The 24,014-nt window shown below is 45.4% G+C and overlaps 1 protein-coding gene across 5 annotated transcripts in view; it reads left to right on the forward strand.

Annotated features, from left to right (window-relative positions):
* The window catches only part of cltcl1 (clathrin, heavy chain-like 1), an 83,918-nt gene that overhangs the window by 37,889 nt on the left and 22,015 nt on the right, over window positions 1-24,014 (forward strand). For 3 of the 5 annotated variants that reach the window (XR_011934385.1, XM_072473316.1, XM_072473451.1), the window contains exons 12-21: window positions 485-649; window positions 2,873-3,053; window positions 4,576-4,739; window positions 10,412-10,537; window positions 11,218-11,360; window positions 12,258-12,492; window positions 12,848-12,970; window positions 14,533-14,690; window positions 15,056-15,239; window positions 15,443-15,635. Coding sequence is in view for 4 of the 5 variants with exons in the window: in XM_072473316.1 (XP_072329417.1) it covers window positions 485-649; window positions 2,873-3,053; window positions 4,576-4,739; window positions 10,412-10,537; window positions 11,218-11,360; window positions 12,258-12,492; window positions 12,848-12,970; window positions 14,533-14,690; window positions 15,056-15,239; window positions 15,443-15,635 (1,672 nt within the window). In the remaining variant the exon portion in view is untranslated. The remainder of the gene's footprint in view (window positions 1-484; window positions 650-2,872; window positions 3,054-4,575; window positions 4,740-10,411; window positions 10,538-11,217; window positions 11,361-12,257; window positions 12,493-12,847; window positions 12,971-14,532; window positions 14,691-15,055; window positions 15,240-15,442; window positions 15,636-24,014) is intronic. The other 2 variants (XM_072473394.1, XM_072473503.1) reach the window with 1 other exon arrangement.

Consider the following 24,014-nt stretch of genomic DNA (forward strand, 5'->3'; position numbering starts at 1 on the left):
TGGCCATGTGAGTTCACTATTTTGAAACTTAGCACTTAGTGCCACCTATAGCCTGGCGACTTGCAGCCTGGAATTCTGACTTGGCTATACTGGTTTGAATGTTTAAAATTTCAGGTTACATACTACATGTGAACCAGAAAATATCTACTGGATATTTATCAATAGAACTGTCCCCATCTTAATTGAGGTGTAAATTTACTAAACTACAATACATTTATTGACCATTATACCTAGTTTATGTCCTTGCTGGTTGAACATTAGCTTGCATGTTGGTTAATAATCAATAGCCAAAGGTACTTTAATATACTACTAATTCAGCATTTCTCTGGAGGTCTAAAAGATCTGTTTTGCTATCCTGTGCACAAATGCTGAATCTCTAGAATATGACCTCCATGTTGCTACATCTTAATCTAGCCAATTGTAGCAGCTAATTATTGCAGTTCACGTATGTAATGTGTTTACTAATAGGACTTTGTTTTCTCAGGTTGCTGATGCAATCCTTGGAAACCAGATGTTCACTCACTATGACCGAGCCCATATTGCCCAGCTGTGCGAAAAGGCTGGCTTGCTGCAGAGGGCTTTGGAGCATTATACAGATCTGTATGATATTAAGCGTGCTGTTGTACACACTCACCTTTTGAACCCTGAGGTATGGAGTTTTTAAGTATAACAAATTAATTTTAAATATTTGGACCAGCAATTGAAAGGTTTCCAGTAAAATGCAGCTTGGCATAATAAGTCTCGAAATACAGGTTTTGTCACCGATGACTGCCATTCTGTTCCCTTAATCAGATTCTGTGACTTCTGGATGTATGAGACAATTTGGATTGAAGAACTGCATTCTCTATGCCCCTCGTGGTGATTGGCTTCATAAAATATTTTTAATAAAGCGAGTAATGATTCTGACCCAATTAACTTGCAGCGTATTATGTAAATTCTAATGTACCATTGAGAATTTTAAGCTGCTGGTTAAAACTGCAATCTTGTATATGCTCGTTTTTGTATGTGCAGTTATGGGTTGTCCACTTGTTTTTCTGAAATACTTGTCATATTCTGGAATGTAGACATAATTAAATCACTCTGGGACTGTAAAGTGGCTAAGTGTATGCACAGTAGGATACCTGCATGGAATTAGTTCCTTTGCTAAAAGCAATAACCTGACACAATTGAAATTCTCAGCCTTTTGGCCAAGATCAAGCTCAATTGCGTGCAATGTCTGTCAGCTTGGATCTTGCATGTTATGCCTCTTTTTTTGTTTTTTTTTTTGTTGTTGCAGGGACCATAAATGGAATTCCATTAGAATTATAAGCCATGGGTGGATAAGGGGAAGGGCTTGCAGAGTCCACTGTTTAGTGGCTAACAAAAGGAATACACTTTTTTTAAATTTGCAGGCTTTTGTGAATGCAAAAGGACAGCTGGGATGTTTATAAACCATATTGGCAAATTTTCATAGAATCCCTATAGTGCAGATGGCCCATTGAGTCTGCACCAACCCTTCAAATGAGCGCTCTGCCCACAAATAGCCACCTCAACCTATGCCTGAAACGGACCTGGACACTTGAGGGGCAATTTTAGAATGGCCAATCCATCTAACCTGCACATCTTTGGACTGGGGGAGGAACCCACGCAGACACTAAGAACAAACTCCATTGGTCAATGGAATTGAACCCAGGTCCCTGGTGCGGAGGCAGCAGTTCTAGCCACTGCCACTCTAATTTTTCCTTGGTCTTTTGCATACTAAATTTCCTCAAGTCAGGAAAACCACATTTGTGACCTGGTAGCATGATCTGATGACCTGGAGGGAAAAAAAATCTACTTTCCAAACTAGGTCTAGGCCCAATAATATACCAACTGCAAATTTTAACATTGCGTTAGTAGTAGAGTATGATAAATGTCATTGAAGAGCAGTACAAAATATTAGTGTCTGATCTGATCATTTGTTTGGGTCCACTAGCTGATATCCAGTGAGACTGGCTTCTGGCTCTAATATTTCTCCCACGCCCAAAAGATCACCTATTCAGGGAATATTAAAAACCTCAATTCCACAGTTTGCCCCTGAATTGTCTGTGTTCAAGATTGAGAACCAATAAGTGAATGAAACAACTTGGGCGGGATTCTCCCAACGGGCCACTGGGTGGCTAAGTGCCAACGCCAGAGTAAAAATGGGAGTGTTTTACTCTAGCGTCTGCACTCGTGCAGGGACCCCATTCTGCAGCCCATAGGGGGCTAGGACTGCACTGGAGCGGCCCCAGCTGCTGATCCGGCCCTGAACCCGGCACCACTGGGTCCGCACATGCGCAGTTGGGCCGGCGCGGTGGCCCCAAAGCCAAATGGCACAAAGGAAAGGAGGCAGAGATGGGCCCAGATGCCAGGCCACTACGGAGGCTCTCACTGGCTGCACCCGGACCCTTCAATGCTGAGGTCCCGCCGGCCCATAGCAGGTTAGAACGGCGCCGGCGGGACTTGGCTTTTTATTGACGGCCGCTCGGCACATCCGGCCCGGAGAATTGGCACGCTGGCCGGCCCGGAGAATTGGCACGCTGGCCTGTCGGGCCAGAGTCGGCACATAGCCCGACCAGTCTCCGCATTGCGGAGAATTGTGTCCTGGTGGTATGGCACGATTCGGGTCGCGGTGACTCTGACCCGGCGGGGGACGGAGAATTCCGCCTCGTATTGGATGTTGATTTTGCTGAAAAACACCATGAATTGATATTTTACGAGGTGGGCATTAAAATCCACCAGTATCTCATTATGCTTTGCACAGTATGTCTTCCTGGTGTCCTGACAGATGTTTTATCACCACCCACTGAACATTTATGATTACTGCACTTCATTCAAAAGTCATTGCTTAATTGTTTCTTCCCACTCCTAGTGGCTTGTGAACTTCTTCGGCGCACTCTCTGTGGAAGATTCTCTTGAGTGCTTGCGTGCCATGTTGTCGGCCAACATCCGCCAGAATCTTCAGCTTTGTGTGCAAGTAGCATCCAAGTACCACGAGCAACTTGGCACTCAGTCGCTGGTGGAACTTTTTGAATCATTTAAGAGTTACGAAGGTAAGTTTCACGGCACAGGTGATTTGTAACATTTGCAGCCTTGTACAGCATGATTCATTCCCAGCTGATTTTGCTTGGTTTCCTTGAATTTTTGCAGGATTGTTATATACATAGAATTTACAGTGCAGAAGGAGGCCATTCGGCCCATCAAGTCTGCACCGGCTCTTGGAAAGAGCACCCTACCCAAGGTCCACACCTCCACCCTATCCCCATAACCCAGTAACCCCACCCAACACTAAGGGCAATTTTGGATACTAAGGGCAATTTATCTTGGCCAATCCACCTAACCTGCACCTCTTTGGACTGTGGGAGGAAACCGGAGCACCCGGAGGAAACCCACGCACACACTGGGAGGATGTGCAGACTCCGCACACAGACCCAAGCCGGAATCAAACCTGGGACCCTGGAGCTGTGAAGCAATTGTGCTATCCACAATGCTACCGTGCTGTTCTCTACTGTCTTGAAAAATATATCACCACTTGAGCCAGTTGCTGTTTTTTGTCGAATTGAAAGATTGAATTGCAGTTTCCATTTTTATTCTGCAACTCTTCCTGTCAATTTTCTACCTATTAACTAGAGAGCACTCCTTTCTACAAGCACTGTTGTAATTTGGTGATCCCAATATTTTTTTTTTCTTTGTGAACCCTAAACATGCTCTTCTGTTGCAGCATATGGTATCTGTTGGTATATTTCCATTGGTTCAACTACCCAGGCAATGAGCTTTACTAATAGTTCATAACATTTTTCTGCTAAACAGGAGTTTTGTGCTTAAAGAGGCAGCAGCAGAACAGTATTCAAAGAACCAAATAATGGGAGATTTAAAAGTACTTGTGTGGAGCAGCAGCTTTTCTTGAGGAAAGAACCATGCAAGGGGGAGCACCAGATTGGAGTGAACCACTTCAGTATTTCAGGACTGCCTATAGAGGTTGAGTAGGCTTACTCCTGTTATGGGGTTGGATCTGCTCCTGATTCTAATGGAATCATAGAATTTACAGTGCAGAAGGAGGCCATTCAGCCCATAGAGTCTGCACTGGCCCTTGGAAAGAGCACCCCACTTAAGCCCCATGCCTCCACCCTATCCCCTTTTTCACCGTAACCCCACCTAACTTTTTTGGACACTAGGGGCAATTTAGAATGACCAATCCACCTAACCTGCACATCTTTGGACTGGGAGGAAACCGGAGCACCCGGAGGAAACCCATGCGCGCACATGGGGAGAACGTGCAGACTCCACAGACAGTGACCCAAGCTGGGAATCAAACCTGGGACCCTGGAGCTGTGAAGCAACTGTGCTGCCCCACTTGCATTCTTGAGGTTAACACTCCATTGTAGATGTAAAGAAGTGCATTTTCTTTTTTCCCTTTCATAATATGACCTGACTCTTATTGAAAGATGTTGCTGACTTACAACTTCAAATTGACTTTACCAGTTCTACTTTAGTTCTAAATGTTTGTTTGGAGCTAATTGTGCTTTTAACCGGTCTCGTGTTTTCTGTGCCTCTCTCCCCTCTCTCTCATATTAGGGTTATTTTATTTCCTTGGATCCATTGTGAATTTCAGTCAAGAGCCAGATGTTCACTTCAAGTATATTCAGGCAGCATGTAAGACTGGGCAGATTAAGGAAGTTGAACGTATATGTCGTGAGAGCAACTGCTATGATTCCGAACGTGTGAAAAACTTCCTGAAGGTAGACTTGTGCCGCCTTGCCTTTGTTTCATTTGAATCTTGTAATAGCACATTGCCTATTTGGTCACCGACTTAGGGATGATCATTGGCTTGCAAACTAATTGAATGTCTAATGCAAGATGTTGCCAGACCGACACTTCTTCTATCCTTTTGTGAGAACATAGAACGATACAGCGCAGTACAGGCCCTTCAGCCCACAATGTTGCACCGACATGGGAAGTCAAACAACAAAAGCCATCTAACCTACACTATGCCATTATCATCCATATGCTTATCCAATAAACTTTTAAATGCCCTCAATGTTGGCGAGTTCACTACTGTTGCAGGTAGGGCATTCCACGGCCTCACCACTCTTTGCGTAAAGAACCTACCTCTGACCTCTGTCCTATATCTATTACCCCTCAGTTTAAGGCTATGTCCCCTCGTGCTAGCCATTTCCATCCGCGGGAGAAGGCTCTCACTGTCCACCCTATCTAACCCTCTGATCATTTTGTATGCCTCTATTAAGTCTCCTCTTAACCTTCTTCTCTCTAACGAAAACAACCTCAAGTCCATCAGCCTTTCCTCATAAGATTTTCCCTCCATACCAGGCAACATCCTTGTAAATCTCCTCTGCACCCGCTCCAAAGCCTCCACGTCCTTCCTATAATGCGGTGACCAGAACTGTACGCAATACTCCAAATGCGGCCGTACCAGAGTTCTGTACAGCTGCAACATGACCTCCCGACTCCGGAACTCAATCCCTCTACCAATAAAGGCCAACACTCCATAGGCCTTCTTCACAACCCTATCAACCTGGGTGGCAACTTTCAGGGATCTATGTACATGGACACTGAGATCCCTCTGCTCATCCACACTTCCAAGAATTTTACCATTAGCCAAATATTCCGCATTCCTGTTATTCCTTCCAAAGTGAATCACCTCACACTTCTCTACATTAAACTCCATTTGCCACCTCTCAGCCCAGCTCTGCAGCTTATCTATGTCCCTCTGTAACCTGCAACATCCTTCCGCACTGTCGACAACACCGACTTTAGTGTCGTCTGCAAATTTACTCACCCACCCTTCTGTGCCCTCCTCTAGGTCATTGATAAAAATGACAAACCGCAACGGCCCCGGAACAGATACTTGTGGTACGCCACTTGTAACTGAACTCCATTCTGAACATTTCCCATCAACCACCACCCTCTGTCTTTCAGCTAGCCAATTTCTGATCCACATCTCTAAATCACCCTCAATCCCCAGCCTCTGTATTTTCTGCAATAGCCTACCGTGGGGAACCTTATCAAACGCTTTGCTGAAATCCATATACACCACATCAACTGCTCTACCCTCGTCTACCTGTTCAGTCACCTTCTCAAAGAACTCGATAAGGTTTGTGAGGCATGACCTACCCTTCACAAAGCCATGCTGACTATCCCTAATCATATTATTCCTATCTAGATGATTATAAATCTTGTCTCTTATAATCCCCTCCAAGACTTTACCCACAACAGACGTGAGGCTCACCGGTCTATAGTTGCCGGGGTTGTCTCTACTCTCCTTCTTGAACAAAGGGACCACATTTGCTGTCCTCCAGTCCTCTGGCACTATTCCTGTAGCCAATGATGACATAAAAATCAAAGCCAAAGGTCCAGCAATCTCTTCCCTGGCCTCCCAGAGAATCCTAGGATAAATCCCATCAGGACCCGGGGACTTATCTATTTTCAGCCTGTCCAGAATTGCCAACACCTCTTCCCTACATACCTCAATGCCATCTATTCTAATATCCTGGGTCTCCGCATTCTCCTCCACAACATTCTCTTTTTTTTTCCTGAGTGAATACTGACGAAAAATATTCATTTAGTATCTCTATCTCTTCAGACTCCGCACAACTTCCCATCCCTGTCCTTGACTGGCCCTACTCTTACCCTAGTCATTCTTTTATTCCTGACATACCTATAGAAAGCTTTTGGGTTTTCCTTGATCCTACCTGCCAAATACTTCTCATGTCCCCTCCTTGCTTGTCTTAGCTCTCTCTTTAGATCCTTCCTCGCTACCTTGTAACTATCCATTGCCCCAACTGAAACTTCACACCTCATCTTCACATAGGCCTCCTTCTTCCTCTTAACAAGAGATTCCACTTCTTTGGTAAACCACGGTTCCCTCGCTCGACGCCTTCCTCCCTGCCTGACCGGTACGTACGTACGTACGTACTTATCAAGAACACGCAGTAGCTGCTCCTTAAACAAGCTCCACATATCCAGTGTGCCCAGCACTTGCAGCCTACTTCTCCAACCTATCTCTTTCCTCCTCCCTCCCCCCCCCCCCCCCCCCCCCAAAAAAAGTCATGTCTAATGGCATCATAATTGCCCTTGCCCCAGCTATAACCCTTGCCCTGCGGGGTATACTTATCCCTTTCCATCACTAACGTAAACGTCACCGAATTGTGGTCACTGTCCCCAAAGTGCTCACCTACTCCAAATCTAACACCTGGCCTGGTTCATTACCCAAATCCAATGTGGCCTCCTCTTGTTGGCCTGTCAACATTGTGTCAGGAAACCCTCCTGCACACATTGTACAAAAAATGACCCATCTAATGTACTCAAACTATATCTTTTCCAGTCAATTTGAACTATATCTTTTCCAGTCCAGCTTTTGTCAAAGCTGTTCTTGTGAGGTCCCATTGCTCCAAATATGAGCAAGCCTGAAATGGTATTGCAGCTCTGGCCAACACGTCATATGCACTCATAAAACTAGCTTTAAAAATTGGCTGCTACATTAGAACAGAAGTAGAAGCAGGTGTATAGTCTGCACAATCCCTCCAACCTGCTCTGCATTCAAGATCCATGTGCAACATCTTCCTATCTAATCTACATCTGGATTCCAAAAATCAATCTTTCTGTTTGCATGCATTAAATTGTGCCGCCACATCAGGTCGAGTTCCAAAGACACTCCTGAGCAGAGATTCTCTCCTCCGCTCAAATCAGCTGGCTGTTGATCTTGATGCTGTGCTCTCTGGCCCCACACAGGAACATAAGAACTCTGAGCAGGAGTAGGCCATCTGGCCCCTCGCGCATGCTCCACCATTCAATGAGATCATGGCTGATCTTTTGTGGACTCTGCTCCACTTTCTGGCCCGAACACCATAACCCTTAATCCCTTTATTCTTCAAAAAACTATCTGTCTTTATCTTAAAAACATTTCACTGGGCAAGGAATTCCATAGATTCACAACCCTTTGGGTGAAGTTCCTCCTAAACTCAGTCCTAAATAACCTAAGTAACCAGAGGAAGCACTCCTAAACTGCCCTGCTGAGCCTCCACCTTCAGTTTCTCTCCAGTATTTTATAGATCCTCTCTAATCCCTCCTAGGATTCACCCTGGGAAGCAAGTTAGTAACTACTTCAAAAGTGGTTTGGGGCATCCTGAGGTTATTTATAAATGCAAGTCTGTATACCGTCATACAAGAGCACTACAGTGGATGGTGGAAATTGGAATACTTTTGATGGGCCTCCAACCTGAGAATTTCAATTGGCTTTCCTTGTGTTGCCAGACCAGCATTTTCTGCTTTTGTTTCTATACCGTGACTATATCTATATCTTAACCCTGGTGTCCTATCGTCCCACTAACTGTTAATCAAGCCCTGTCACAGGACAATGCCCCACCAGGCAGGGCAGGGTGGACAGAATTTTACTCCTGGATTTCTCTTTAATGTTTTAGTGAGGCCTTGAACAAACCTTTGTAGTGAGGAAAAGAGGGAGAATCCTCTTACTTTAAACTGGGTCTTGGTTTTTTGGGTTCATTCATCCATTAATTTTGTAATAGAGATTTGCTTTAGCATTGCAGGTCTTGAATTGATCTGCCATTTGAGTAGCATGAAGGTTATTTGTCTTTTTAAAAATGTTATCGGGCTAAAACATGCTGTTATGATCGCAGTTGATGTGACCTGGATGGGAAAATCCCAGAATGAAACCTGGCTCAAGATCGTAACTTTTTATTTTTTTTTGTGGAGGAACAGTCACAGGACTGCTAATTAATTTTAACTTATTAAACGTGAAAAAGTTCTCTCCTTTACACTCTCTCGGGTTTGATGGTCCACACGCATGCACTCTGCTCTAAACCCACGTTCATGTCTGGATTTCTCCTTCAGAAAGCTCCTGCCAATGAAAGTTTCTCAAAGCATGCATTAAAATTTTCTACCGCTTTCCCTTCTAATAATGCTTTCCCTTGGTGCTTTATTCTGAGATGCTTTATTCTGAAGTGCAGTCATCTTCTGCAAATGGCACCTTGCTTCCACTCTACTTAATTGAATTCAGTCCATGATTTCTCTCAACCTGCAAATGCTCATTTTGTTTTAACACAATTCCCAGACTATTAACTGGCATCCGATGTTTCATCTATCTCTAAACTCTCACTTCAAATGTAGTTGGTAATTGTCTCAGAACACTCTGTTTACTCATCCTTATCCTCCTGAACAATATCTTGCTCTCTGTTCACCTTAACCCCAATCGTCTTAAACAAACTTTCCGGCCCCATTCCCTGGTAATGTGGACTGTAACTTGTACGTTGGGGAGCCTGCCTCTTCACCTCCTCCTGTTTTGGCTAGTTAGTCCGTCTTGGCAGAGTTAAGAGATATTCACATATACCACCCCCCCCCCCCCCCCCTTTCTGCCCAACTGCCCACATGCAGCTAAAACATGAGGTAAATAAAATATTTGGGCATTTTCCAACACCATATATCCTCCACTGGTAGTGTAAATGCTGTTACATAACAGTATTGTAAAAGACAGGAGAAGACCACTCAATCATTGGCTAAACCATTAAACCTGATGGCTCCGACTATACAAGAACAGCGAGCAGATAAGCTAGAGAAGGCCATGTGAACATGGCAATATAGTGCAGACCAACACTTAGTTCAAGACAGGAGCAAGTTGGACATAGCGAAGCCATTTGAGATGTGTGGAGGGGGTGCATACTTTTCAGAATGCATCCTGGCGGGGGCGATGCATACTTTTCAAATTTAGAACTGAGTATGCAAGTTAGGAACTTCATAGGAATACATTCCATGATTTTCATGCCCATGATTAATTATCCTCCATTCACAAATGAGCAAAGGATGTTCTGTGCAGCAAGAGTTATGATGCATACAGGCCGTCAAAGATTCTCTGGGAACTCCGGGATCGAACCTGGGACCTCGGTGCTGTGAGGCAGCAGTGCTAAATCTAACTCTGCTGGTGAAGTTCATTGATATTTATTGTCACGTACTGAAGTACAGTGAAAAGTATCTTTTTGCAGCCAAGGGAATGTACATAGTACATAGTAGACAAGAATAATCAACAGAGTGCATTGACAAATGGTACATTAACAAGTAGTGATTGGTTACAGCGTGGAACAAGGGCCAAACAAGCATGGATATTTACCCCATGGATTATTGACATCTGGAACTTTTTCAAATCCAACTTTCAGTCATGATCGCACTTAAACATCTGTCGTTGTACTTCACCTGAAGGTTAAATGTTCTCTTTCATATCTCTGTGCATAAATGCCTAATTTAAGAACTTGAGATTCATTTGTGTCCGGTGTGGAATTAATTGGAAGGGTTTATGGTGTTTGAAAGTACAGGCAGTAGCTGTTAACTCTCCCGTTGAACTGAGTTCCTGCAACCTGAAGTAACACTTTTACTTTACTTTCAGGAAGCTAAGTTGACAGACCAACTCCCACTGATCATTGTATGTGATCGGTTTGACTTTGTTCATGACCTAGTTCTGTACCTGTACCGCAACAACCTGCAGAAGTATATTGAAATCTATGTTCAGAAGGTGAGTAGAATTATGTTTGATTTAAAGCTAGTCATCTTGGGTTGGTTTTGGGAATTGAACTTTTAAATATTCCCACATAGAGTAGGCATTAGGCCTTTTGAGCCTACTTCGCCATTCAGTAAGCTCATTCTATCTCCACTCTCCGTTCCCTGTAACCCTGACTAACTGCCTTGAATGTACACTGAGCATCCAGAGTCCTTTGGTGCAGACATTTCTCAATCCTCGATTTGGATACTCTAATTCTGGAACTCCAGCTAGGGAAAAACACTTCCCTTGGACAATCTCTTCATTCCAGCAATTAATCTGATTTGAAGGTCCCTCACTAGGGCCATATATCCTTCCGCTATGACTTTATACACTTTGCACACAATGTCTTAAAGTGCAATTTTCTGTATTGATTACTGTACTTTGATTCAATGTACAGGAATTTGGTAAATCTGAAGGATATGTACTGATTTCTGCAAAGGACATTTGGCGTAGCTTGATTTCTGGAACCTTGCAGAAGCAAAACTATTTTGGTATTGGTGACAATTCGGTACACTTTGGTCAAATTATAAATGTGTTTTTGGGTGAACAGGCTAGAAAGCAAAAGTAAATTAATCTGATTTCAACCCACTTTAGCTTTGCTTTTCTTAACAGCACAAAGAATCTGTTGCCAATTTTGTCTCATTTGTGTGCAGGTGAATCCTAGCAGGCTTCCAGTAGTGGTGGGTGGACTGCTGGATGTGGATTGCTCTGAAGAAGTTATTAAAAATCTTATCACTGTAGTCCGTGGACAGTTCTCAACTGATGAGCTTGTGGGTGAAGTGGAGAAAAGGAACAGGTTAGTAAGTAGTGGATTTCCTTTTATTTTCTGTACTTGCCTTATTTGTGTTGCGAGGTAAGTGAAGGAGCCCCTGCTGGCTTTCAGTGGCAGTGCTACTTGTCACCAGGTTATTGAAGGAAGCATGTTTTGTGATAACTGAAGTTTGGATAATATCACTGTATACAGGACACTCCAATTAACAATTTTTAATTTCAGCAGTTGTACCCAGGCATCCTTCACTGTTTTACCATTAGGTCAGGATTTTTATTTGTCATATGGAGAAATTGGCAGATATGGGTATGCCATGGCCATGTACCTGCGATTTGGGTAGCACTGCAACAGATTGGCACGAAGAATATGAAGCTAGAGGGAAACCGAAGAATACTGATTGCACAGCAGGTCCACCAATATGCAAGCTAGAGTCTGCTTCAATCTTTGAATATAAACAAATATTGTATTTTCAATTTCCAGGTGCCAACCTTGGTGATGAAACAGTCAAGCTAGCTCTGTTGACTTAGGTGGTGGTCAGAATTCTAATCTTAATAGTTCCCACGGGGCTTTATTTTCATCTACAGAGTCAACATTCTTGATTGTGGTGCTGCACTTGTGTCAGCCTAGATTGAAGCTTAAGAACCCATAAACCTCTGACTAAGGAAAGTGTCACCTTTGAGCCACAGCTGACACTTGGTTTCCCTTGGCCATCTTTCCCCATCTGCAAACTTTGAAATGGGTAATCTACAAATCCTTGGGCAGGAGGAATGAATGGCCTAGAATAGGTTTCCTATTTGGTTATCCTTTTCAAGAAGCCATGTGGATTCTCTGACTTGGCTAGTTTCATTCTAAGAATTGTGGCATACGTACAGCTTGACATATTTTCTGATCAGACCATACTAATGTATTGTCTTTTCATTACAGATTGAAATTGCTGCTTCCGTGGCTGGAGGCTAGAATTCATGATGGTTGTGAAGAACCTGCTACTCACAATGCTTTGGCTAAGATCTATATTGATAGCAATAACAACCCTGAGCGTTTCCTGCGTGAAAACCCGTTCTATGATAGTTCTGTGGTTGGCAAGTACTGTGAGAAGAGGGATCCACATTTGGCTTGTGTTGCTTATGAAAGGGGCCAGTGTGATCTGGATCTCATAAAGGTTAGTGAGCTAGAAGTTGTTGACAGCACAGATTATTTTTATTGAGATGGATTCTGTCTAGATTTTAAAACGGGTCTGATTGGTACTAAAAACCAATTGACCTTTTGTGTACCAAATGTACTGTTTGGGTGCAAGGAAGCACTGAATTGAAGTTAACTATAAGTGTCCGCAACTTAAACAGTAACTGTTCCCAGTCCTTTTTTTTTGGGGGGGGGGGCAAGACAGTACTTTCAGTACTCCAATCCTCCATCCTAGACATACTCCAAATCAAGTGTTGGCAAATGCGATGTTGGGTGTAACATGTCAGATCAAACTAATTTGAACCCTTTAAATGTATAATTTATCCAATCTTTAGGTTTGCAATGAAAACTCTCTGTTCAAGAGTGAGGCTCGCTATCTTGTACGTAGAAAAGACCCAGAGCTTTGGGCCAATGTCCTTGAAGAAAATAATCCCTTTAGACGACAGCTGATTGATCAGGTACACTTTTTTATATTCCTCTTTACCATCTTTTGGCTTTTAATTTGTGGTGTTGCCCAATTAATTAATGCATGTTTTAGTGTGGACTTGGGAGAAGGTGTCAAGAATGAAAATAGAAGGTGAATGAGGAGAATTTAAATTTTAGTTGAGCCTTAAATGGATTCCATGTAACAAATTCCATTTAACAAATCCTTCTGCACTGTAAATTCTATGAAATTATTTGTATCCCAGTTGATGTGGACATAGTGTTTTGATGCATTGTACTCCCATTGTAGTCGCAGATGGCTTTATTTAATGGAACCAGTTGCATGAGATGCCAGCTTTCAGCTAGATTAAATTTCTCATGCCAGTCTCCAGAAGGAAAGACATTAATACTGTGGTTAGCATTGTTGCTTCACAGCACCCAGAGACCTGGGTTCAATTTCCGGCTTGGGTCATGGTCTGTGTGGAGTCTACACATTCTCCCGGTGTCTGCGTGGGTTTCCTCCGGGTGCTCTGGTTTCCTCCCACAAGTCTCAAAAGACGTGCTGTTGGGTGAATTGGACATTCTGAATTCTCGTTCCTTGCACCCACATTGGAATGTGGCGACTAGGGGATTTTCAGTGGCTTCATTGCAATGTTAATCAAAGTCTACTTGTGACTTATAATATTATTATTGTGACACTGAACATAGAGCTGTTCTAATATATTTTGCTTGAGAATCCATGGCTTTTATGTTGGGCAATCAACAGGGCTAAAATGAAAAACTAATTTCCATTCCCTTTGAGCCAGACCAGTGATAGGCAACCTAGACCAGTGAGTGGGCTGCAAGATGACTCCTGAATAAGATGCATGCTGAATATTTCGCTTTTTGTAAATGCTTAATCTTAATAGAGCCGGAAAATATTTATAAAGCTCGCACATGCATCTCTCGTCACGTGCGCTTGCTTTACATGTGTAACAGAAACCCTGAGTAATGCTCTGGGGACCCAGATTCAAATCCCACCAGGGCAGATGGTGAAAGGACTTTGGCTTCCATGGTAGTCATTGTTGTAAAAACCCATTTGGTTGACTAATGTCCTTTGGAGAAATCTGTCGTCCTTACCTGGTCTGGCCTACATGTGACTCCAGACCCACAGCAATGTGGTTGACTCATAACTGCCCTCTGAACCAGCTCAAGGGTAATTGGGGGTGGGCAACATGCTGGCCTTGCCAGTGATGCCCACATTCCATCAAAGACGCCAAACTGGTAGGAAAATTCGATGGAAATCAGTGGAATGTGGAAACCCTGTGCATGGACAATAGTGAACACAATGTCTCTTGGGCTGTACTCTGAACCCAGATAGACCACATGTGGTCCTTGGGCCTGCAGATTGCCTGCCACTGAGCTAGATTAAAGATGCTTGTGAGCATCTGCTAATTGTTCTCTAATTCGGGTTTGGAGAATGACTCTTCATCCCTTTTTCTCCTCTTGCCTGGTTACTGAATGCCACCTTTTGGCCAGCTAAGATATTGAGCTTAGTTGGGAATTTGCATTTGAACAATTTGATTTTTCAATTCAACAGTAAGACTCTTAATTGCAGACTATTTTTCAGGTTGTCCAAACGGCCCTGTCTGAAACCCAGGATCCCGAGGAAGTATCTGTTACTGTGAAGGCCTTTATGACTGCAGACCTTCCCAATGAGCTGATTGAACTGCTTGAGAAAATAGTCTTGGATAACAATGTCTTTAGTGAACACAGGTAGAAAATAAATAGTTTGACCTAAAACCTGAGCTGAATGAATGTGCTGTAATTAACATGAACCATTTGGGTTTCATCGCCTGGCCAATGGATGGTAACTAGCATTAGCTTGCAAAAGTAGCAGCCTGCTTATGATCTTCATCTGAAAGGTGATGGGGATGGAATGGATTGGGAGTAGCTTCACTCCATGGGCTGTTGCTTCTGTCAGCTGAAAGGCTTTTGAATAAATCTTCAGTTTCAAAAAGAAATTAAATTTGTTGCTACTTTTGCATGCAATTATTTTGCCTTCTATTTAATTGCATTGACAGCAAAATGTTACGATTGATCCTGAGGTATTGTTTTTGATGCAATCCCATCTTACACAGAAATCTACAGAACCTCCTGATTCTCACTGCTATTAAAGCCGATCGCACCCGTGTTATGGAGTACATTAATCGCCTGGACAACTATGACGCTCCTGATATTGCCAACATTGCTATCAGCAATGAGCTTTTCGAAGAAGCCTTTGCAATCTTTCGGAAGTTTGATGTGAACACCTCTGCAGTGCAGGCAAGAGCATTTAATGTTTTCTCTGTTATCTAAATGGCCAAGTCAGTTAGTAGTTTGTATTGGTTATATTGTCTGACTTTAAAATGTTCCTCGGACATCTTTCGATCTGTTTGGGAAAAATGGTGTCGCTTTTGCTGTTTGGGAGAATGAGCACCAGTATTGATTTTGGGAGTTCACACAACTTTTATTGTCTTCATCCGTAGGTTCTAATTGAGCACATTGGAAATCTTGACCGTGCTTATGAGTTTGCAGAACGTTGCAATGAGCCAGCTGTATGGAGTCAGCTGGCCAGAGCGCAGTTGCAAAAGGATTTGGTTAAAGAAGCCATAGACTCCTATATAAAGGCTGATGATCCATCTGCTTATATGGAGGTTGTGAAAGCAGCCAACAAAAATGGTAAGTAATGGACACTCCTCCATTTACTGTCGTCTCCATTTAGAGTCTATTTCAGCGGGAGCGGTGCACAAGTGATTTCTGGGAGGTCAAGGAGACACAGCCGGAGTGAGAGATACAGACAGTGAGAATTTGCTAGTTTGGTGCAGTAAGGTAACCAGGAAACGTAAGTGGTTAATCTAATTGTGCTGTTTTTCAGTTAAAAGTGCAGGGTAGTGTCTGATTGGCTGAAGCTGCCCCCACCATAAAATTAAATTAATTAATTAGTGATGGCAGGTCAGGTGATGTGCTTGAGCTGCTTGATGTGGGAGCTGGCAGATCCCATTGCGAGCTGCAGTGACCACATCTGCAGTAAGTGTTGGCTGCTCGAAGAGCTCCGGCTCAGAGTTGATGAGCTGGAGTCTGAGCTTCAAACACTGAGGCACATCCGGGAAGGGGAGACTTACCTGGACACTGTTTCAGGAGGCAGTCACACCTGTCAGAGTAAGTAGTTTAAATCCTGCTAGTGGCCAGGGACAGCAGGGTGTGACTGCAAGTCAGGCAGGTAAAGGGAACCAGCAGTCAGGAGCCTCAGCCCTTGACTCTGTCCAACAGGTATCAGGCACTTGCTCCCTGTGTGGATGGCGAACGGGGTTGCAGGAAGGATGAGTCAACTGACCAAGGCACCATGGTTCAGCAGGCCATTCAAGGGGAGGGAGTAAATAGGCAAGTTGTAGTTGTAGGGGATTCTATTATCAGGGTGATAGACAGTATCCTTTGTGAGCAGGATAAAGAGTCCCGCATGGTATGTTGCCTGCCCGGTGCTAGGGTGCGGGACATCACTGACCGGCTTGAAAGGATACTGGAGAGGGAGGGGGAGGATCCAGTTGTTGTGGTCCATGTTGGTACCAACAACATAGGCAAGTCTAGGAAAGAGGACCTGTTTAGAGATTATATATTTTTTTAATAAATTATTGAAAATTTTTGGTCAACCAACACAGTACATTGTGCATCCCCCACACAATATTATAACACAAATAGCAATGACCTATTTTATAAACAAAAAATTAATAAATAATAAATAACAAATGAAAACTAACCCTAATTGGCAACTGCCTTATCACAAGTAACACACTCAAAATATAATTTAACAGTCCAATATATAATTATCTGTAGCAACGACCTATACATATTATACAGTATATATTAACAACCCTGAGGGTCCTTCTGGTTTCTCCGCCCCCCCCCCCCCCCCCCCCCCCCCCCCAAGATCGTGGGCTGCTGCTGCTGCCTTCTTTTTTCCATTCCATCTATCTTTCTGCGAGGTATTCGATGAACGGTGGCCACTGCCTGGTGAAACCTTGAGCCGACCACCTTGGGACGAACTTAATCCGCTCTAGCTTTATAAACCCCGCCATGTCATTTATCCAGGTCTCCACCCCCGGGGGCTTGGCTTCTTTCCACATTAGCAATATCCTGCGCCGGGCTACTAGGGACGCAAAGGCCAAAACATCGGCCTCTCTCGCCTCCTGCACTCCTGGCTCTTGTGCAACCCCAAATATAGCCAACCCCCAGCTTGGTTCGACCCGGACCCCCACTACTTTTGAAAGCACCTTTGTCACCCCCATCCAAAACCCCTGTAGTGCCGGGCATGACCAAAACATATGGGTATGATTCGCTGGGCTTCTCGAGCACCTCGCACACCTATCCTCCACCCCAAAAAATTTACTGAGCCGTGTTCCAGTCATATGTGCCCTGTGTAATACCTTAAACTGAATCAGGCTTAGCCTGGCGCACGAGGACGACGAGTTTACCCTGCTTAGGGCATCTGCCCACAGCCCCTCCTCGATCTCCTCCCCCAGCTGCTCTTCCCATTTCCCTTTTAGTTCATCTACCATAGTCTCCCCCTCGTCCCTCATTTCCCTATATATATATATATATATATATATATATATATATATATATATATATATATCTGACACCTTACCATCCCCCACCCATGTCTTTGAGATCACTCTGTCCTGCACCTCTTGTGTCGGGAGCTGCGGGAATTCCCTCACCTGTTGCCTCGCAAAAGCCCTCAGTTGCATATACCTGAATGCATTCCCTTGGGGCAACCCATATTTCTCGGTCAGCGCTCCCAGACTTGCGAACTTCCCATCCACAAATAGATCTTTCAGTTGCGTTATTCCTGCTCTATGCCACATTCCATATCCCCCATCCATTCCCCCCGGGGCAAACATATGGTTGTTTCTTATCGGGGACCCCCCCAAGGCTCCAGTCTTTCCCCTATGCCGTCTCCACTGTCCCCAAATCTTCAGTGTAGCCACCACCACCGGGCTTGTGGTGTAGTTCCTCGGTGAGAACGGCAATGGGGCTGTCACCATAGCCTGTAGGCTAGTCCCCCTACAGGACGCCCTCTCTAATCTCTTCCACGCTGCTCCCTCCTCTCCCATCCACTTACTCACCATTGAAATATTAGCAACCCAATAATACTCACTTAGGCTCGGTAGTGCCAGCCCCCCCTATCCCTGCTACGCTGTAAGAATCCCTTCCTCACTCTCGGTCTTCCCGGCCCACCACCGGGAGGCACTGAAACACAAAGAGGAATCTCGGGAGGACCACCATCTTAACCGCCTGCACCCTCCCTGCCAGTGACAGGGATACCATATCCCATCTCTTAAAATCCTCCTCCATTTGTTCCACCAACCGCATTAAATTTAACCTATGCAATGTGCCCCAATTCTTGGCTATCTGGATCCCCAGGTAACAAAAGTCCCTTGTTACCTTCCTCAACGGTAGGTCCTCTATTTCTCTACTCTGCTCCCCTGGATGCACCACAAACAACTCCCTTTTCCCCATGTTCAATTTATACCCTGAAAAATCCCCAAACTCCCCAAGTATCCGCATTATTTCTGGCATCCCCTCCGCCGGGTCTGCCACGTATAGTAGCAAATCGTCCGCATACAAAGATACCCGGTGTTCTTCTCCTCCTCTAATAATCCCCTCCACTTCTTGGAACCCCTCAATGCTATCGCCAGGGGCTCAATCGCCAGTGCAAACAATAATGGGGACAGAGGGCATCCCTGCCTTGTCCCTCTATGGAGCCGAAAATATGCAGATCCCCGTCCATTCGTGACCACGCTCTCCATTGGGGCCCTATACAACAGCTGCACCCATCTAACATACCCCTCTCCAAAACCAAATCTCCTCCACACCTCCCACAAATAATCCCACTCCACTCTATCAAATGCTTTCTTGGCATCCATTGCCACTACTATCTCCGCTTCCCCCTCTGGTGGGGCCATCATCATTACCCCTAACAGCCTCCGTATATTCGTGTTCAGCTGTCTCCCCTTCACAAACCCAGTTTGGTCCTCGTGGACCACCCCGGGACACATTCCTCTATTCTCATTGCCATTACCTTGGCCAGGATCTTGGCATCTACATTTAGGAGGGAAATAGGTCTATAGGACCCGCATTGTAGCGGGTCCTTTTCCTTCTTTAAGAGAAGCGATATCGTTGCTTCAGACAGTCGGGGGCAGTTGTCCCCTTTCCTTTGCCACATTAAAGGTCCTCGTCAATACCGGGGCGAGCAAGTCCACATATTTTCTATAGAATTCGACTGGGAATCCATCTGGTCCCGGGGCCTTTCCCGCCTGCATGCTCCTAATTCCTTTCACCACTTCTACCTCGATCTGTGCTCCCAGTCCCACCCTTTCCTTCTCTTCCACCTTGGGAAATTCCAGCCGATCCAAGAAGCCCATCATTCTCTCCCTCCCATCCGGGGGTTGAGCTTCATATAATTTTTTATAAAATGTCTTGAACACTCCATTCACTCTCTCCGCTCCCTGCTCCATCTCTCCTTCCTCATCCCTCACTTCCCCCTATTTCCCTTGCTGCTCCCCTTTTCCTCAATTGGTGTGCCAGCAACCTGCTTGCCTTCTCCCCATATTCGTACTGTACACCCTGTGCCTTCCTCCATTGTGCCTCTGCAGTGCCTGTAGTCAGTAAGTCAAATTCTACATGTAGCCTTTGCCTTTCCCTGTACAGTCCCTCCTCCGGTACTTCCGCATAGTGTCTGTCCACCCTCAAGTTCTTGCAGCAACCGCTCCCGTTTCTTACTCTCCTGCTTCCCTTTATGTGCCCTTATTGATATCAGCTCCCCTCTAACCACCGCCTTCAACGCCTCCCAGACCACTCCCACCTGGACCTCTCCATTATCATTGAGTTCCAAGTACTTTTCAATACATCCCCTCACCCTTAGGCACACCCCCTCATCTGCCATTAGTCCCATGTCCATTCTCCAGGGTGGGCGCCCTCCTGTTTCCTCCCCTATCTCCAAGTCTACCCAGTGTGGAGCATGATCCGAAATGGCTATAGCCATATACTCCGTTCCCCTCACCTTCGGGATCAACGCCCTTCCCAGCACAAAAGTCTATTTGTGAGTAGACTTTATGGACATAGGAGAAAAACGAGAACTCCTTACTCCTAGGTCTGCTAAATCTCCACGGGTCTACACCTCCCATCTGCGCCATAAAATCTTTAAGTACCTTGGCTGCTGCCGGCCTCCTTCCAGTCCTGGACTTCGACCTATCCAGCCCTGGTTCCGACACCGTATTAAAATCTCCCCCCCATTATCAGCTTTCCCATCTCTAGGTCCGGAATGCGTCCTAGCATCTGCCTCATAAAATTGGCATCATCCCAGTTCGGGGCATATACGTTTACCAAAACCACCGTCTCCCCCTGTAGTTTGCCACTCACCATCACGTATCTGCCCCCGTTATCCGCCACTATAGTCTTTGCCTTGAACATTACCCGCTTCCCCACTAATATAGCCACCCCCCTGTTTTTCGCATCTAGCCCCGAATGGAACACCTGCCCCACCCATCCTTTGCGTAGCCTAACCTGGTCTATCAGTTTCAGGTGCGTTTCCTGTAACATAACCACATCTGCCTTAAGTTTCTTAAGGTGTGCGAGTACCTGTGCCCTCTTTATCGGCCCGTTCAGCCCTCTCACGTTCCACGTGATCAGCCGGGTTGGGGGGCTTCCTACCCCCCCCCCTGTCGATTAGCCATCACCTTTTTCCAGCTCCTCACCCGGTTCCCACGCAGCTGTATCTCCCCCAGGCGGTTTCCCCGCCCATCCCCTCCCATATCAGCTCCCCCCTCTCCCCAGCAGCAGCAACCCAGTAATTCCCCCCCCCCTCCCACCCCACCCCCCCGCTAGATCCCCGGCTAGCGTAATTACTCCCCCCATGTTGCTCCCAGCAGTCAGCAAACTCTGGCCGACCTCGGCTCGCACCGTGCGACGCCCTCTCCTTCCTGCTTCTCTATTCCCGCCATGATTATCATAGCCCGTGCTTCTCCCTTGGCCCCACCCCCAATGGCCAACGCCCCATCTCCTCCGTCTCCCCTCCTCCCCCCATCACCACCTGTGGGAGAGAGAAAAGTTACCACATCGCAGGATTAGTACATAAAACTCCTCTTTCCCCCCCCTTTTTAACCCTCCTCTTTGCCCCCCACATTCGCCCCACCACTTTGTTCAAACGTTCTTTTTAATAACCCGCTCATTCCAGTTTTTCTTCCACAATAAAAGTCCACGCTTCATCCGCCGTCTCAAAGTAGTGGTGCCTCCCTCGATATGTGACCCACAGTCTTGCTGGTTGCAGCATTCCAAATTTTATCATCTTTTTATGAAGCACCGCCTTGGCCCGATTAAAGCTCGCCCTCCTTCTCGCCACCTCCGCACTCCAGTCTTGATAAACGCGGATCACCGCGTTCTCCCATTTACTGCTCCGAGTTTTCTTCGCCCATCTAAGGACCATTTCTCTATCCTTAAAACGGAGGAATCTCACCACTATGGCTCTGGGAATTTCTCCTGCTCTCTGTCCTCGTGCCATCACTCGGTATGCTCCCTCCACCTCCAACGGACCCGCCGGGGCCTCCGCTCCCATTAACGAGTGCAGCATCGTGCTCACATATATGCCCCGACGTCCGCTCCCTCCACACCTTCAGGAAGACCAAGAATCCTCAGGTTGTTCCTCCTTGCGTTGTTCTCCAGTGCCTCCAACCTTTCCACACATCGTTTCTGATGTGCCTCATGCGTCTCCAGGCCCTGTATGTCGTCCTCATTCTCCCTTCACGACCCGAAGCTCCCGCTCCTGGGTTTTTTGTTCCTCCTTTAGCCCTTCAATCGCCTGTAATATCGGGGCCAACAGCTCTTTCTTTTCCTTTTTGAGCTCTTCCACACAGCATTTCAAGAACTCTTGTTGTTCAGGGCCCCATGTTAAACTGCCACCTTCTGACGCCATCTTGGTTTTTGCTTGCCTTCCTTGCCGCTGTTCTAAAGGATCCACTGCAATCCGGCCACTTTCTCCTCCTTTTTTCATCCGTATCCAGGGGGGATTCCCTTCTGGTTTACCGCACAGTGTTTTTAGCTGTCAAAATTGCCGTTGGGGCTCCTATCAAGAGCCCAAAAGTCCGTTTCACCGGGAGCTGCCGAAACGTGCGACTCAGCTGGTCATTGCCGCACCCGGAAGTCCTCGTTTAGAGATTATAAAGAGCTAGGATTCAAATTAATTAAAAAAAATAAAAAAATAAAAAGGTCCTCAAGGGTCATAATCTCTGGATTACTGCCCGAGCCACGTGCAAATTGGCATAGGGAGGCAAGAATAAGGGAAGTTAACACATGGCTGAAAGAGTGGTGTGGGAATGAGGGGTTCCTTTTCATGGGACACTGGCATCAGTTTTGGGACAGGGGGGACCTATACCGTTGGGATGGTCTCCACCTGAACCGAGCTGGGACCAGTGTTCTGGCGAAAAGAGTAAATAGGGTGGTCAATAGGACTTTAAACTAAAGATTGGGGGGGGAAGGGAAAGTCAGGGAACTAAGACGTGAAGTAATCAGTGGGAAGCGTAGCTGCTTAGGAATACAAAAAAGCACGAAAAGACAGAACTCAGGAGAGGTTACGATCGTCCCCATCCCACAAAATATGACAGTGTATGGAAAGGCTCAGTAAACCAAGGTCCACCACACTAAGAAAACAAAAAGGGACGGTCAATAGAGAATTAAAGGTGCTATATTTAAATGCGCGCAGTGTACGGAACAAGGTAGATGAGCTTGTGGCCCAGATTGTAACTGGCAGGTATGATGTGGGAGGCATCACAGAGACATGGTTGCAGGGGGTTCAGGACTGGCATTTAAACATCCAGGGATTCACAACCTATCAAAGACAGAGGGGGCGGGGTTGCCTTGTTAATTAGGAATGAAATTAAATCAATAGCACTAAGCGACATGGGGTCGGATGATGTGGAGTCTGTGGGTAGAGTTGAGGAACCATAATGGGAGTTATGTACAGGCCTCCTAACAGTGGTCAGGACCAGGGGCACAAGATGCACCACGAAATAGAAAGTGCATGTCAGAAAGGCAAGGTCACAGTGATCATGGGGGACTTTAATATGCAGGTGGACTGGGTAAATAATACTGCCAGTGGACCCAAGGAAAGGAATTCATTGAATGTTTACAGGAGGGCTTTTTGGAACCGCTTGTGATGGAGCCCACGAGGGAACAGGCCATTCTGGACTTAGTGTTATGTAATGAGCCAGACTTGATTAAAGATCTTAAAGTAAGGGAGCACTTAGGAGGCAGTGATCATAATATGGTAGAATTCAATCTCCAATTTGAAAGAAAGAAGGTAGAATCTGATGTAAAGGTGTTACAGTTAAATAATGGTAACTACAGGGGCATGAGGGAGGAACTGACGAAAATCGACTGGGAGCAGACCCTAGTGGGAAAGACAGTAGAACAGCAATGGCAGGAGTTTCTGGGAGTAATTGAGGACACAGTACAGAGGTTTATCCCCAAAGAAAAGAGAGGTTATCAGAGGGGGGGTTAGGCAGCCATGGCTGACTAAGGAAGTTAGGGAATGCATCAAAGCAAAAGAGAGCCTATAATGTGGCAAAGAGTAGTGGGAAGTCAGAAGATTGGGAAGGCTACAAAAACAAACAGAGGATAACAAAGAGAGAAATAAGGAAAGAGGATCAAATTTGAAGGTAGGCTAGCCAGTAACATTAGGAATGATAGTAAAGGTTTCTTTAAATACATTAAAAACAAACGGGAGGCAAAAGTTGACATTGGGCCGCTCCAAAATGACACTGGTAATTTTGTGATGGGAGACCAGGAAATAGACTAGGAACTGAATAAGTACTTTGCGTCAGTCTTCACAGTCGAAGACATGAGTAATATCCCAACAATTCCGGAGAGTCGGGGGGCAGAGTTGAATATGGTAGCCATCACCAAGGAGAAAGTGCTAGAGAAACTAAGAGGTCTAAAAATTGATAAATCTCCAGGCCCAGATGGGCTACATCCTAGAGTTCTAAAAGAGATAGCTGAAGAAATAGT

Source organism: Scyliorhinus torazame, chromosome 1 (genome assembly GCF_047496885.1).
Source record: "Scyliorhinus torazame isolate Kashiwa2021f chromosome 1, sScyTor2.1, whole genome shotgun sequence".
NCBI classification, from domain to species: Eukaryota; Metazoa; Chordata; class Chondrichthyes; order Carcharhiniformes; family Scyliorhinidae; genus Scyliorhinus; species Scyliorhinus torazame.